Source organism: Moschus berezovskii, chromosome 11 (genome assembly GCF_049115385.1).
Source record: "Moschus berezovskii isolate FMDL1 chromosome 11, NW_MosBer_1.0, whole genome shotgun sequence".
In the NCBI taxonomy this organism is placed as follows: domain Eukaryota; kingdom Metazoa; phylum Chordata; class Mammalia; order Artiodactyla; family Moschidae; genus Moschus; species Moschus berezovskii.
The window spans coordinates 82,445,699-82,462,650 of record NC_142470.1 but is presented as its reverse complement, the minus strand read 5'-3'; the positions used below and the strand labels follow the sequence as shown (position 1 = coordinate 82,462,650).

Genomic DNA, 16,952 nt, shown 5'->3' with positions numbered 1-16,952 from the left:
AGTCAGGGGTTGGCTTTAAGAAGGGCCTACCTGGACCCAGAAGTGGCTCCTCTAAGCATGGAACTCCCGGTGCAGACAAACAGCTCTTAGGACAGCACTCTCAGAGGACCTCAAAGACAGGGCAGGCGTGTGGCAGGCTGAGGCTTCATCACTTACACCCGATTCTATACTTTCCTATTTAGGAAATTCAAAGGTATCCTGCCAGTGACATGGATAATCCAGAAAAACTGACACATGGGTTTGGGATACATTGTGTTCTGGCCATGTGTTTTCCTCTCAAACTCTATTCCAGGCTCTGAACACATCCTGATTAATATGGTAAAAGTGTGCTGTGGAGTAAGAGGAAGCCTGGTGTTACAGACCACCCACAGAGTGTAAAGTTCACACTTGGATAATAAAGAGTTGACTGTACTGGAAACATAAAAGTGGCTTTCCGAAACTCTGGGCAAGGAAGTTGGAAACCCAGCGAATTTCAGTGATTCATGTCTTTGTTTTCTAGGCTGGAAAATCATGGAGGAAAATCAGAGAAGGAGATGGAGGAAGGATGGAGGCAGAAGATAATGAAAAGACTGATTAGGAAACTGCAATAGCGACCACAGGGAAGTCCGAGAGGATTTTTCTAGCTGAAGAGGAGGCTGGTGGGAGCTTTGTCATCCATCTTCAGGCACTGCACAACATGAAGGTCCATTCAGATGGCTGGTCTGTTACTCCATCTCCTCCTTCCAAGAAGGAACTGACTCAGGAAGCCAGCAGATGATGCATTTCTCTTTTCCCCCCTATTTTCAACCTTTTATTATGGAAGTTTTAAAGAATATACAAAAGTGGAGAGAATAAAATGATGAAGCCGTATAGACCCATGACCAGACTTTAACAATTATCAAATTACTCTTCTCAATCCTCTCGCCTCCCTCAAGCTGTATTAAAGCAAGTATCAGACATCATAAAGATGATGAATTTCTATGAGATTCATTAAAGGGCAGCAAACAAAGGGGGGCAGAATGTCCTTCTGTACAGAACTTGAAGAACAGGAGATTCAGATTTTGTCTTGGGACAGTCCTTGCTGGAAGCAGAGGTTTCTATACGATGATTTCACTGACTTCCTGATCTCCAGGAATAAGAGCTAAGAGGACCAGGCCCACTAACTGGTAAAATATGATCACAATTCCTGTTCTCTCAGAAAAGATATCTTGGGACCTTGTCTAAAAGCCACACAGAGGCAGATGATACTAGGCTTAAGGGAGTAGTTTTTGGAGAGGAAACAAAAATTGGACTAAAAATGACAGGCTCACCATTAACCATCCCTTTATTGGCATTTCAGATACTAGAGAATTTCCCATCAATAACCCTGGTCAAAGCTACAGTTGCTTAGAAAACATAGAGCCTCACATCTCCACTCACTGAGAAATTCTTCATTAGATCCCTTTCTTTCTTCCTTTTAAAATATGTTATTCAGTTATTTGGCTGCACTGGGTCTTAGCTGTCGCACTCGGGGTTTTTGATCTTCACTGTGGCATGTGGGATCTAGTCCCCTGGACAGGGATAGAACCTGGGTCCCCTGCATTGGGAGTGTGGAGTCTTAGCCACTGGACCACCAGGGAAGTCCCTGGGTCCCTCTCACCTAAAGGTCTCCTTTAGGACTTTTCACTGTGTGGCTTCCATGTATTTCCTCAGTCCCATTTTCTGCCACACGTCCCTCATACTTTAGGTTTCAGAAGAGCCAACTTCTGTGTAGTTATCCACACTTATCAAGGCATTCCACACTGCTATGTCTTTGCCTATGACATTCCCTTAGCTTGGAATACCCCTCATCTGTCGTGACCACTTGGCAAAATTCTTAACTCTTGAAGGCATCCTGCCCACCACCTCCGAGGTTACTCCTGTACCTACTATATACTTTTGTTACCACATTTTCCATATTCACTGAAAATAATTTGTTTAAGCATCTTTCTCACCTCCTGGATGGGGCTCCTTGAAGCCAAGACTAGTTCCTTCTATATCTTTGCATCCCTACAGCTCCTAACACAGAGGTTATCCTGTAATCTATGCTCAACGACACTTTGCTGAATTCCCACTGATTTGTGGGTCTCACATTAGCCACTGTCTGCCTCACCACATAAGGTGGGGAGCCCAAGGAAAGTGAACAAAAGCACACTTTTTGAAAAATAAAAAAGAGGCTGCTATGTGAGACAACCAAGACACTAATCATTAATCAAAGGTAGCAGACTACAGCATGGAATGTGGCAGGCTGTGGGCCTCTGCTGGACTCCTTTCTCCTGGAATCACAGAGGATGCAAACGCGGGTGGCAAATCCTCTCAGTGACACTGTTCAACCAATATTGGGTCCTGAGACACAGATCGAACACTGTGTCACACAGAGGCCTTCCTGCGTATTCGAGAAAACTGAGAAATTCTTCTTACTCCATCTTTCACGCAGAAAATGCTTTAAGTTTCAGAATAAACTAATGATGGCAAGGATGAAAAAAAAAAATGTATCTAGCCTCCTTTGCCTGGCTTATTCAAGCTCCTCCACTACATACCTAAAATGGCCACTTGTATCTTTTTCTTATTCAGCCCCTCTGGGCGCCTCTGCGCCTGCTTAAGTCTTACACCAGTCTCTCATCTCTGAGTTGCTATGGAGTCCGGCAGTTTGTACCACAGGATTCAGTCAATTACTGCCTTTCATTGTTAGGTTATCTAACACAGGACTGGGCACATAGCAGATATTCAAAAAACCAAACTGGTGGACAGGTAAAAAGCCATAGTACATGCCCCCCCCAGTCACCCAGCAGTTTTAGAAAAATTGTCAAGAAAATATTTTTCTTTCTTTACCTCAACCCAAAGTTTGAAAAAGATATATAACTCCAGTAAGTTTAGAAAACTCATGCCAGTGACTTTTAAAACTCCCACAACCAGGAACAGCATTTCTCCAGTGTATTCCTAACCCCCGATAACTCCGTGCTCATGTGGGGCTTTAACATACCTCTTGGCCAGCCAGAGCTTGGCTTTGGTACAAACAGTGACGTCAGCCAGTTCCTGCTGAAAGTATGTATTCATTCTGTATTTGGAGTCGGAGAAGGCTTGTAACAAATGAAAAACCTAAACCAAAAAAAAAAAAAGAGAAAAAGCAATATCCTGCTGTGAAAATATATTTTTCCTAAATGTCCAGTTCTTCCCTTTTAGGTTTCCTCAAAATATTCCCCTCAAAGAAAACAGACACCTGCAAAATGTGGCTCTGGTCTCTTTGCAAGAAAAGCATGTTGATTTTGGAAGGGCGCAGCAAGTGGTGAAAAGCCTTATGTCTTTCATCTGTACCTGTGCTCTGGGTTCCTTACCAAGTCTAGAAAAAGATGACTATTCTGTGACCAGTCATTAGATGCAGGAGTTTATTACTTATAAACAGCCTAAAAATGTATTTTAGCAAAGAAATATAAACATCTTTATCTTAGCAGTCTCATGAAAAAAAAAAGTACTTTAAAAAAATTATTTCTGCATTTATTTATTTTTGGCTGTGCTAGGTCTTCGCTACTTTGCCCAGGCTTTTTCTCTAGTTGCAGAGGGTGGGGGTTACTCTCTAGTTCCAGTGCATGGGCTTTCCACTGCGGTGGCTTCTCTTGTTGCAGAGCACAGGCTTTAGGGTGCCTGGGCTCAGCAGTTGTGGCTCCCCGCCTCCAGAGCACAGGCTCAGCAGTTGTGCTGCACAGGCCTGGTTGCTCCACGGATCCTCCTAGATCAGGGATCGAACCTGTGTCTCCTGCATTGGCAGGCAGGTTCTTATCTTCTGAGCCACCAGGGAAGCCCCTCAAACAGTATTTTTTAAAGTCAAAATCTTACTACACACGAAAAAAATCAACTGTCTATGAGTCTAATCTGGTTTGGGGTTTATCAGAATGGGCTTGGCTGAAGAAACAGGCTGTAATGATGTTTGCCTTTGCAAATACTGGATAGTGATGTTTGTAAACTACTGAGATTTTTTAGATCTTTTCTAAGATATCAGGAGCTGAGGCAGCAGTGCAGACACACCCTGCTTTCTTACTCTTCCATGATATTATACATTAGAATTAAGCAGAGCGAGACAAATCCTGTTGTCTCTCTCTAGCTGCCTATATTTAGAAGGAAGGCTACAATTCCAGCAAGGCCATGGCACAGGCCATGTGTGTGTGTACTGGTTTGTGTCCATATGTGTGCCTTGGGTTCATTCAGTGATGACACGAACAAGGCCTCGGTGAGACGTACTAACCTGCAGCAGAGAACAAAAGTAGATGAGATCCACTGATCTTAGCTAGTGTCAAGGGAAAATACCTGTCAGAGAAATCCTTCAGCTCCTTTATCAAGGGCAGGAGGAGGGTGGAGCAAAGCAAGCACAGATAAACACATCAAGAACTTGGAAAGCCCATTTTAATAATCAGAGTGTTTTCTCTTTCTGTTTTATCCTCTACCGGGGCTGCAGATGACTCTTTCTAAACAGCCAGATTCCACTTTTTCTTCTCTTTCTCTTCTGTCAATGAAGGGCATAACTTTGAGAGTTAAATATGGAAAGGAAGTAATGAGAAAAAGCAAAAGGTCAAGATACGAGATCCAGAGCCATCAGACCCTAAATGAGGTCTGAGCAGGCAGGTTTTCCTGGGTCAGAGATCTGCAATTTCCAACAACAAATATATGCTGTGCAAGCACCTCTGGTTTAGAGAGTCAGTTTTGATTATTTTATTGTATGGAACTGCTATTAAAAAATAATTTTTTTTCCCCTAAATAGGAGAAGGCACACAAGTCCCAATGTGGAGTCTGAAACACTTTCTCTAATAATGGATCTGTTATTTCAGAAGCAACAGATCAAATATCACTGCTTCACCGCACCCCTACAGGGACCCATACAGCCCGTCGTGAAGGCTGGAGCAGTGGTTCTGGCTGGGGCTTCTGTTCTTATGTGGTGACTGCCAGAGTGAAAAAAATCACCTCCCTCTGCCCGAATCCCCACCATCCTGAGAGAGTTGGCAAAGCCACTGGGCCTTGCTTTACTTCTCTCCACAGCTGCACAGAACCAACCACCGGGGCTTTTCATGGTGTCACAGGACTGTAATTAATCAGCAGACACCAGCAAAATACATGACTTTGGAATTTACTTATAAAGAAAGCTGTGAGATTTTTCAAACGCCTCTCATTTAGAAGCAATCACTTCAAAAATAACTCCTGATGGATGTTTAAACTTCGTCCTATATTTGCTCACCTTACTTGGCAAAAACAAGGCTGTTTTTGAAACGCTTGGTAGCTCTGGTTTATGAAAACCAGCCTATGAGCCCATCAATTCTGTCACCTTGGGCACAAACCAGACAACAATTGTGATCTTGGTTATTCACCAGGAACGGAGTGCGGTCTATTTACAGGGGACCAGTGGTGGGGGAAGGCATGCTTAGAAGAACCTTGGTGGAAATAAACATGCAGGAGAAACAGAGCAATGTACACGAAAGACAGGGTCAGAGGAGACAAGGAAAATGGGGGCAGGGGAGGAGGGGGAGAGAAGACAGGGCAGCGAAAGGAGAAAAAAAGGCTTGTAAGCACATGTCTGAAGCAGGTTACTGTGCTTGAGAAAAAGTTTTCTTTGAAGATAATTAATGAAAATGTTTGAATATATGACTACCCTCCTATCACATGAAGAGTGCTGGGTTTGAGACTTCCCTGCTGGTCCAATGGTTGAGATTCCATGCCTCCAATGCAGGGGCTGAGGGTTCAATCCCTGGTCAGGGAACTAAGATCCCACACGATGTGCGGCATAGCCAAAAAAAGAGTGCTGGCTTAATTCTCTCAAGGAAAATGAGGCCATCCTTTGCATGAAGTACAGAAGCGAGGCCAGACTTCTGGAACTCTGGTCCAAGGTCAGGTCTAGGAGTTCCAGGAGGCTCCAGGAAGGATCATTTGTCCATCAGCTCTGCAAGGGTGGCAGGGGCGAGGCAGCTCCTCCCCCCAACTCCCTTTCTGAAATTCTGGTCCAGAGGAACTTCTGGGCAAACAGCGTGGCCAAGCCCAGGCCAGGGATAATTAGGAAACTGCACTAAAACCAAACACAGAGAAACCCAAGCTGCCAGACCTGAGGGTGACAACTAACTAGACCCACAGGAGAACCCTGAGAAGTTCAGTGTCACTTTAGGTGTCCCAAGTTGGCAATAGGATTCCAACATTCAGTCCCAAAATATTTATTAAACAACTATTCTTACCAGGCGCTATCCTAGGGGCTGCGGCCGAGAACACACAGAATCCCTGCTTTTCTGCAGCTTACATTCCAGTCAGGGATAAACAAAAATATCAGTCGTTTCCCAGACTCCGCCTGGTTGGGATTTATAACCTGCACGATCACATCGCCATCACTCTGCTCTTCCACGTGACCCCAGCCGCCACCACGTCCAAGGCAGAACAGGGTTCAACAAGCATTTGCTGAACTGATGCTGATGTCTGGTGCCTCTTCCTCTATTACCTCTGCCTTTAGGACACACACCCATGGGTTTGGTGAGCTGCTGGTGGTGCCAACCCCAAGTTAGGAGCAGAGTCACAGAGCTGGATAATACACACTCCTTACTCCATGGATTCCTAACCTAGTGGATTGCGAACCCAGTGGGAAAAGCAGGGAGGCTAGATCAATGATCAGAATGCAACCCTGTTGAAGGGGGTAAGAGAAGAGACTTCGGAGCCAAGTGGACTTTGGTGGAAACCTAGTTTCTAGCTGTAGGGCTTTGGGTCACTTGTTTACCCCACAGTAAAGAGTATAATATTATATATAATATAATGAGTATAATATTATCTGTAATATAAAGAGTATAATAATATCTATCTGGTAGAACTACAGAAAGATTTCAAAGAACATATATATAGAGAGAGATAAATAGATAGTACTTGGCACATGCTAGGCACATGATCAAAACGCTAGTTCTCTTTTTCCATCTCTTCCCTCCCTTCCAGCCCTTGTTCCAGAAATAAACAGAGAAGGCTTCGTAGGAAGAATAATAGCCATATGTGGCCTTGAAAAGAATCTTGCCAGAAATGGGAGGAAGAATACACAGCAGAGGAAACTGAATTACTAAAAAGTGTTAAAGAGTATTAAAATATTAGTATTGCCAACAAAAAAGTGAACATTAAGATAAACCATGGGCTTTAATTAATTTTTAATTTAATTTAAAATAAATAAATGTAAAATAATAAATATAATTTATAATGCAAAATAAATGAAAAACAAATATAATTTTGTTAACTAAATTAATTTAGTTAATAATGATGTATCAATATGGGCTCATTAATTGTAATAAACATACCACTCCAACCCATGATACTAATAACAGGAGAAAACTGGGGAGAGGGGGCGGGGAAGAGAGGAATAACATGGGAACTCTCTGTACTCATGTTTTCTGAAAATCCAAAACTGTTCTAAAAAAAAACCCCATTCAGTAAAAGAAAAATATGGGGACTGCTCAGGGGACAGCAAATAGTTGCATGTAACAGGAGTGGAGTCAGGATGTGTGCAGGGTGGTGGGAGACACAGCTGAAGAGAGGGGTCAGGTTAGACAGGGAAGGGTCTCAAGGGAGCAAGGGAAGCATCAAGGGATGTGTGCTCTGTTCTGGGACAGCAAAGACCTCTTCAGAGATCAGATCTCTAATTCGAAAAGGAAAGGCCAGGGACAGTGAGGAGGCTGGGTCAGAAGGGGTCGGGTGAGTGAGACTGTTGCCAGTCTAGACAAAAGGTGGTGGGGCTTGAAACCAGAGCCTGTAAACCAAGAGCAGACTGTAGACCAAAGTGGCTGCAGATGTTTTATTTGGCCTACACGGTATTTTGAAATCGCCATTTGTGAACTGGGAGATTTCACATCAAAATCAACCTGATGTCGAAACTCTTTAGAAAAACGAGAAGATCCAACAACTTAATTTTGTGACACCCCCACTTCATGCCAATCTAAATGATGGCAGCAGAGGAACGCAGAGGGAAGGATGCAGCTGAGAGACGTTTTGGAGGCAGAAGAAGCAGGACCTGACAGTTGCTGAAGACCCGGCACTGAAGGTCAGGAAAGAGACCTTCCCCGAGGGCAGCTGGGGATGGAGGGCCAGGCTTCAAGACCAGGATCATGAGAATAGGTGGCAGGACTGGGAATGAGGGATGGGGAGTTAATGAGTTTGGTCAGGAATATCCATGTGATGCTTGTTAGGGTAATTTATCTTGCAAACCAGGAATTCTTTTGAGAGTGAAACAGAGCTCTATTACTAATCATACTGGGACAGACCGAGACAGTTGGTGACCTCCAGCCATGGCAGACCCCTTGGAGAAAGGTTAGAGTGGACTTAGGGATGTCGCCAGCACACACCCAGACACACACAGACAAGAAAAACCCAAAAACAAAAACAGGAGAAAGTTTTATTGACTTAAGATAGTTGTCAGAAGGAGACAAATGCATACAGAAAACAACCAAGTGCAAACTAGCACCATCACCCCTGACTCTCACAGGCCTGGAACTGCCCAGAGATGAGGTGGTCACACCTGCTCTGAGGAGGGGATGGTCAGGAAGCAGCTAGAGGGACCTAAGACTTCTTGCCCCTGAGATGCAAGCCTTAATGAAACTCTGGGAGAATCTGAGAAGAGTCTGGAGAACAGTCAGCCTCTGCCCACCCTCATTCCCATGTTAAACACAGAGAGACTGAGGGGAGCCCCCAAACATCTTGGTAAAGCATGGGGTCCATTTTGGCAGCTTTGAATCTCAAAAGTGACTCCACAGAGCAAATGTAATGCTCTCTGAATAAATGCCACAGGTCCAAAGAGAGTCATGAGTCAGATCCCTGAAAGAACTTGCGCTGCACCAGTGAAATACGTCTGGTTTATGCTATTGGACTAAAATAGTGACTTGTGTTAGACAAGATCAAGATGATATATGGCTGTTTGGGAATGCAACGCTGAGATGGCTTTTCCTCTCCACCAAGCATGGCTTCTAGGCAATTTTCCCCCTTATAAGATCAACAGCAGCTGAGTTGCAGAAACCAGCAGGATTCAGCAATTACAGGACCAGGTTTAGGCAGGCCGTGAAAAAGGACAACTCGGAAGAGAAAAGGGATGTTCATTTCAGAGGTCAGATATAAATGAGGTGAAGGTATCCTTATCAGGAACAATCCTGCTGAAGATCCACAAATCCATCCCCCTTTGAAGCTGTATTTATTTCCTTAAAAACAAAAGCCTGGTCTTCTTGGGGAGCACGCAGACTGGGGACGAACACTTCTGCCCCGATCACATTCAGCCCTGAGTATAAAATTTCTGTATCTGCTACTCTGCCTCCTGGCCTTCTCCCCACGCTGCTCCAACCCCCACAGCAAAGTCAGAGCCACATTTTTCCAAGCTCAGTGTTTACACAGGATTTTATTTCGACTGGTAAAACATCTGTATTTTTTCAAGGACTTAAATAAATGATCTATGCCGGGAATGTACAGTATAGGGTGATGTCAGGCCCCCTTTTCTTTTCGACTCACTGGGCAGAACAGGCAAACATTGTTTCAGCCTGTAGCTGGGAATGTGAATATTTATCCTGTCGACTTAATTCATACAAACAGAACGAAAGGCAGGCAGGCAGAAGTATTTTATGGCTTTAAGTCAGACTGAAAGGAGGTGGGGTGAGAAGGGGGATGGCTGAAGAAGGAATCTAAACTTTCTAATTCACAGAAACATGCCTAATCATAGAACTGCTGGGAAACGGATACAGCAAAAATTATTTAAAAGGAAGATTGTGTTTACTTGTATGCATGTGTGTGTTTGGGAGGGGGAGGTGAAGTTGGGAAAGTGAGAGAGAGAAGAGTTCTCTAACTTCTATGCCGTTTCCAATCATTACAATGTGTTTGAGGACTTATTTTTCTGCTTTAGGCATATTAATCTTATTCTTAACTAGAGGCATATTAATCTTATTCTTAACTAGACCACAGGCTTCTGACTCCCACAGCGCAGAACATAGCGTTTGCTGGGTACATGTACCTGCCTGTGTCATCTGTACAGACAGCTCCACATACTCTTCTTTGTTACCCGCCCTGGAGGGTCACTGGGTGGACTGGAGGTGTGACCCTTGGATGCTGGTCATCCAGAACAGGCTTAGTGGGCATGTGCCACCCACGGCTACTTAGTGATCTAACCTTAGGCTGGAGGGCAGGTCCAGGAAGCATTTCAAGTGGTTACCCCCCACAAACCGCAACCTGTTTATCAGAGAGGACAGATCCTTAGAAAGGTCTGGGTGAATTCCCAAAAGGTGACACTTGGCTGTGTTGTGTTGTTGCTGCCAGGAAAAGGATGCTAATTACAAAGCGTCATTACTTCCTAGCTGACTCTGGCTTGGGAAGCAGGCCATGAATATCTCTAAGGATTAAAATGTACAAAAACAAAGTCTATGGGGACCTAGAAATTCACCTTGTGTCTCAAATGCATGCTTTCTCCTCTAGTGACACTCCTACTGTTTCAGTTCAGGAACCAAAAGATCTTACACCTAGATGATGCAAACAACTTAAACGACTGGTCTCTGGCTCCAAAATTCATTTTACACATGGCTGCAGAGAATTCTTAAAAGCCAAGCCCTGATCACATCACTTCCAAATTCAAAATCCTTCAATGATTTCCAGTGTCCTAAAATAATCTTCTGGGCACGGAAGGTTCAACCTGTCTTTCTAGTTTCCCCTCCAACTTCCTCCACTTCATGACCTATTCTGCGGCTGTGAGCGATGATTTCCCACTCCTGACAATGCTTTTCCATCTAGGAACTTCCTTCTATTTCTCCCCACAGCCTCTCCAGCTCTGCCTATTGAAATTCATTCATACTGTAAGACCCAGCTTCTATACTACCTCCTCCATACAGCCTTGCTCAGCTTTTATCAACCACCTTCTATCCCCACCCTAAGACTTTCCTACTCAGCGTCCAATGACTCATTTCATTTGATTTCTTTTTTTAACTTTTTAAACCCTGTCATCATGGTTATCAGTCCACAATTTGCCTTTCCTGGAGCATGGCTCACTGAAGGAAAGGACTGCATTTTGTTCTTCGTAGCCTCTGGACTCCAGGGATATACAGCTTTATCTGGCAGAAAGAGACTCAGTCGACAGAGCATGTGTCCATCTAGAGTACCACGCCGCCCCCTTGCCTGGGTGGCAGGAGCAGAACCTATATTTGCAGCATCAGTTGGAATGCCAAGAGCCAGCTCTCTAAACTCTCCCCACACAATGGGGTTGGAGTATTGATAAGAGAGTAGAAGAACACTCCAGGATTCTTGCCTGGGAAATCCCAAGGACAGAGGAGCCTGGTGGGCTACAGTCCACGGGGATGCAAAGAGTCTGACATGACTTGGCGATTAAAACAACAAAATAATAAGGAGTGAGTATACATTTGTTTTAGAACATCTCTGGCCTGCAGTGAGAAGTTCCATCACCCAGAAGTGTCAAGGATGCCAGGGAGTTGGGTTAGGATGAGGTTTAGTTAGTCAGTCTTCACCAAACATACAGAGAAAGACTTTCTTAGAAAGAACTAACAATTTACAAAACACTGATACAATATCTGTTCTAACTTAAGAGTTTCTAGCTTGAGAACACAGACATATTTCTGAAAAGCTACATACAACATTTTTCAAATTACAAATTATTTCTTTGTAAAATAAATCCCAGTTTAAATTCTTTAGGGACAGCTTTATTATACGTGATAATTTATTTTTTCTAATATCTGGATCCTCAAACTATTGAGTTTCCTGAGATCAACAAGTAACTCTCTAATGCAGTAAACCTCACTAAGGAAAAATAAAATTTGTTTAGTCAAGACAGTTAATTGAAAGCAATACAGGGAATTCCCTGGTGGTCCAGTGGTTAGCAGGCTTTCCTAGTGACTCAGACAGTAAAGAATCTGCCTGTAACACAGGAGACTTGGGTTTGATCCCTGGGTCAGGAAGATCCCCTGGAAGAGGGCATGACAACCTACTCCAGTATTCTTTCCTGGAGAATCCCATGGACAGAGGAGCCTGGCAGGCTACGGTCCACAAGGTCGCAAAGAGATGGATAAAACTGAAGTGACTTAGCCTGCCTGTCAGTGGTTAGGACTCACAACTTGCGCTGCCTTGGCCTTGGTTCAATCCCTGGTCAGGGAACTAAGATCTTGTAAGCCATGTGTCATGGCCAGGAAATAAAAAATACTGAAGCTGAATGTTGGGCATAAGGGATTCATTATATTATTCTGTCTACATTTGTGTATATTTAAATTTTTTATAATAAAAATTAAAAAAAATATTTACAGAGGGAGAGAAGGGAAAGAGAAAATAAAACAGCTATAGGACATAGAGATGAAATCAATATAAAAAGATCTTATGATCTTATGCAGGAAATAAGATATGCACATAAATAAAATTCAAGGTAGAAAATAGTAAGTGTTGTAGGAGAGACAGAGAACAGAAGGTCCAGAAATAACTGAAGATGTTAAAAGTGACACAAACAGTAGTGAAAAGATTGACTTACTTAAGATAGACAACCAACTAGTTCTTTGGGAAATAATATAGTTGGGCCTGTATCCAAATACTTGTACTAAATAAATTTAAGATGGAGAAAATAATCAAATGTTAAGAAAAAATAAACCATAAAAATGGCAGAAGAAAACAGGAAAATGTTTTACAATCTTCAGGCAAGAACAGACCAAGACTGAACACAAAGCCATGAATAAAAAAATAAGAAGCAGAAAAACGACGTGTTTATAACATAAAAACTGAAATCTTTTGTATAGTGAAAACTACCAGGAATATTCAGAAGTATAGGTAAGTCAGGGGTAGAATATTTGCTAATTCCCCTAAGGAACAAAGCTCTTGCAAATTAATAACAAAAATGAAAGTACCTGAGTGAAATGTGGCAGGGAGTTACACACTTCCTCATTCATAGCACCCTCAGCACCTCAATAATCTTTTCATGGGGCCTCTAGGCCAAAGGAAATACCTAACAGTTTCATTTATTAAGTAGTTAGGTCCAAACAACCTAATAAGTATTTATGCCCTACAACTTAGGAACTGTTTGAAAAAATAAGACACATAAGTTGAAAGCAAAAATATTTTTATTTCATTCTTTAATAACCACAATTACTTACTAATGGGATGTGTGTGCCTGCTGGATGCTTTATAACTCTGCAAGCTCTGGAAATCTCGGGACTCCACTACCCTCATTCCTGCTCCACATGGATTTTCTCATGGGACTAGCTCTTTATTACAGCAACTATCAAACACTCAACTTTGCAAAGACACACAGAATCATCAAAAGGAATGCAGTGTGAGCTAATGCTGATAACTGTAAATGACTTCAAGCGAGTAGTTCACATAATATCTCACAGATGGCAAGTGTCATTGTCCTGCTCTCCCCCAAACTGAAAATATCCCACAACACTTTGGCAAACACTTTGGGAACTGCAAATCTGTTTAGCCAAGAATATAAACAAGCAATTCACAGATGAAATACAAATAGCCAATAAACACATGAGGACATGAGGACACATGTTTAGTTTCATTAACGTTTAAGGAAGGGCAATTCAAACAATGAATTTTTAAAAGAAAAAAACATTAATAAGCAGAGAATTTTCTCTAAAGGGTAGGACCATCAATATTGGATAAGGAAACAGGCATTCTCATTCATGGTGGGAGGAGAAACTGTTTCAGCCTTTTTGGGAGGTAAGGAGCAGGGCCACACTGCTGCACATACAATGGATTCTATATAGACGGTCTCATCTGTTTGTTAGACAAAGCAGCAATTTGGAAGTGTCACTGTTGCTATCAAAACGCAAAACATGAACTTTCTTTAATCTTGAAATACCCATTTCTAGGAATTTATCTCACAGAAACATTAACAGGTATAGGCACAGAAACAGACGCCCAAGGATGATCTCAAGCAGCACTTACTATAAGAAGAAAATTTAGAAAGTCAATACAGGACCAGTTGAAAAAATGATGGGATATTCCTACACAGTATCCCATCATATCTAGCCAAGCAGTGCCTTCATTAAAAATAATGGATCAACATGAAAATATCTCTGAGACACACTGGTCAGTGAAAAAACAAGCTGCAAAAATAGTATGATCCCATTTTACCTGATCCCAAATTATTACTTTTACATTCGACACCACGCCTTTCTGTAGTTTAGAAAGTTTCACGGTAAGAGTATATTACTTTTTAAAACTTCTTGTTTTGAAATAATTACAGCTGACCCTTGAACAACACAGGTTTGAATTGCGAGGGTCCATTTATACATGGGTATTTCTCAGCAGTAAATACTACAGTACCATAATCTGTGATTGGCTGAATCCAAGGATGCAGAGGAACCTTAGCAATGGAAGGCTGATTGTGAGTTATATGTGGATTAACCCCCATATTGTTCAAGGGCTAACTGTAGAGCCTCATCATAACAAGTTGCAAAGATAGAGTTGTTCCTTTCAGTCAGCATCCTCTAACTGTGACACCTTATGTAACTGTAGTACTATAACCAAAGCAGAAAACTGACAGTCACATTACTGTTAACTAGACTACGTATCTTATTCAGTTGTCATCATATTTTACATGTATTTATTCGTGTGTATGTTGGGGCAGGGGGACAGTTTTAGCCCATGGTTGGATTTGTATAGCCACCACCAAAATCAAGATACAAACTGTCTCATGAGCACAAAGGAAGAAGAGCATTATTTTTGGTATCAGAAATAACAAAATAACATTCTTTTGTCATATATTTCCCAACTTAAACTCAGTATGAAAATTCACATAATAATAATTATTGGGACAGGTGGCTGTGTGGCATTTTTCACCACAGAAATCAAAGAAAAGGAACTTTCAACACATCAAAGAGAAGGTGTTCGGACTTTTCCAAGGCTCCCCCTGATCTCCCCCTCTGACTGTTCAGATCTGTGCCCAAACAAAGCGAGGAAGAGCCAGTCGGGGGAGAGAGGGTGGAGAAAGCTGGCCACTGGGGAGGTGGGGAAGGGCCAGTTGGAGACAGAGCTGCAGGAGTATCTATCTCCAGGGTTGTCTCCAGCAAACAAAGCCAAAGGAAATGCAGAGTTATTATACTAATTTGTATTTCCCAGACTTTAGAGAAGCTATAAAATGTGCCTTATAAAAACGGTTTGACCCACAGAAGCGCCTGGCTTTCCGCATCTGGACTTTAGGCTTATAACTCCAGCTGCCCAGTGAGGGGGTTTGGGGCAAAAGCCCCACAAACTTGGGCCTGGGCCAGAGACAGCCTCAGAGTCTGCTGGCTTTTAGCACACTATGCTAACAGAGATGCCTCCTTCTGAAAAATGAAGATGGGAAAAAAGTGGGTTTTTTTTTTTTTTGACTCTGTAGTTTGTAGCTTATTTCAAAGGTCATCAAAGTAAACAAAAGGAAAAGACTGTGACTCTTTATAAGTCAAAAAGTAACAACTGTTTATATTTTCACATGGAGGGAGGAAAAAAAATGATTCCTCTAAGCCCCCAGGAATGGAGATTTGGGCAGTTCTCCCCCTCCCCCAGTTTGTTTGTTCCTTCGCCATTCGACACCTCCAGCAGCGAAGTCCAGGAACATCTGCTGTGTCCATTTTATGTGGAATTATAAAAGTCGACTGGATGGCTGGGATTTGTGAAATAAACCAGGCAGCGTCTCCAGAAGCAAAAGCCTTGGCAGCACCTCTTGCTAACTGTGCCCTCCACTACCCTACTAAGAGCTCCCGAGGCCCGGAGTCACAAAGCCCGGCTGCAGGAAGGTGTCTCCCATTCTCGAGTCCGGTTTCCTCTAAGCACCTCATTTCAGGGAAGGGTGATACCGGGAGGTCTAACTGAAGCCAAGGGTCAGTGAAACCAATCTTTATGAACCTCCTTTGATCCCTGAGAATGATCAAAAACACCCTTTTCACTCATGAGTTTTCAGGGCTTAGCTGATAATGAACTCTGGACAAACATCATGGATGAGTTTCTAAAAGGATTTTATAGGTTATGAGATATATTCCAAAACAATGAAATTAGATGGGATTACAATAATCATCTAAAAGGCACTTTTTAAAACATGGGGTGCCATGGGCATTAATCAAGGTGTGATCCCTGGTCTGTTACAAAGATTTCGTATATTTCTACTTAATCCATTCAGGCTCAGCTCATCAAGTCCCTCTATGAAGTTCTTCCTGACAATTTTAGGTTGTGGCAATCTTTCCATCCTCTCATCCCACAGTATTTATTATCTGAACCACTCATTTGGCACCTAAGATATGTTGCCTTGATTGCTATTTATCTTTTTATGTAAACCATGTCTTTTTATCTCCTACAGGGCCTTACTGGAATGCAAAAGTTTGTTGATTTGATTTTAAATTTAAGGCAATTACCATGTGGGCTGAGATAAACAGTACTTCCAAGGCAATAGTTAACTCAATAGTGAAAGTAAACACCAAGACTCCTTGTGAATGGGTTGGCTTACAAAGTAAGATGACCAACGAATGCAAGTCCTTGAGCTTGGAACATGCTTGCGGCCTGGGCCATCAACCTGCTAGGCTGAGCCCACTAAAATGTCATGTTATGTACATGAATTCATCATCCCTCCAACCTCATCTTAAGGAAACTCATAATCTACCCTCTAAGCCTACTTCAGCTCAAACTGGCGCCTCTATGAAACTGTTCTTTGAACTGTTAGATTTCTTTGTTGAATGAGTGGCTGAACGAAACAATGACTTTCTGGGTAACCATCTGTGATCCATTTGGGCCTGTCCCCTTTCACTGCACTGCTGGAAGGCTATGAGGATTGGATTTAGGGAAGTTCTAAGAAAAGTTACAAATTTCCCCCATAAACAAGCCCTCCCTGTCAAACGTCGGGGCTGACTACAACAGGACAATGGGACGCTCCTCTAGGTACTCACTAGATTTTAGTCTTTAGACCAGTGGCACTAAACCCAGGGTGATTTTACCTCCAACAGACATTTAGCAATGGCTAG

General features: G+C 42.6%; 1 protein-coding gene across 2 annotated transcripts in view; it reads right to left on the bottom strand.

Annotated features, from left to right (window-relative positions):
• THADA (THADA armadillo repeat containing) overlaps positions 1-16,952 on the bottom strand; it is a 352,983-nt gene that overhangs the window by 105,262 nt on the left and 230,769 nt on the right. For both annotated transcript variants that reach the window (XM_088841512.1, XM_055399202.2), the window contains exon 31: positions 2,981-3,096. In XM_088841512.1, the coding sequence (XP_088697638.1) occupies positions 2,981-3,096 (116 nt within the window). The remainder of the gene's footprint in view (positions 1-2,980; positions 3,097-16,952) is intronic.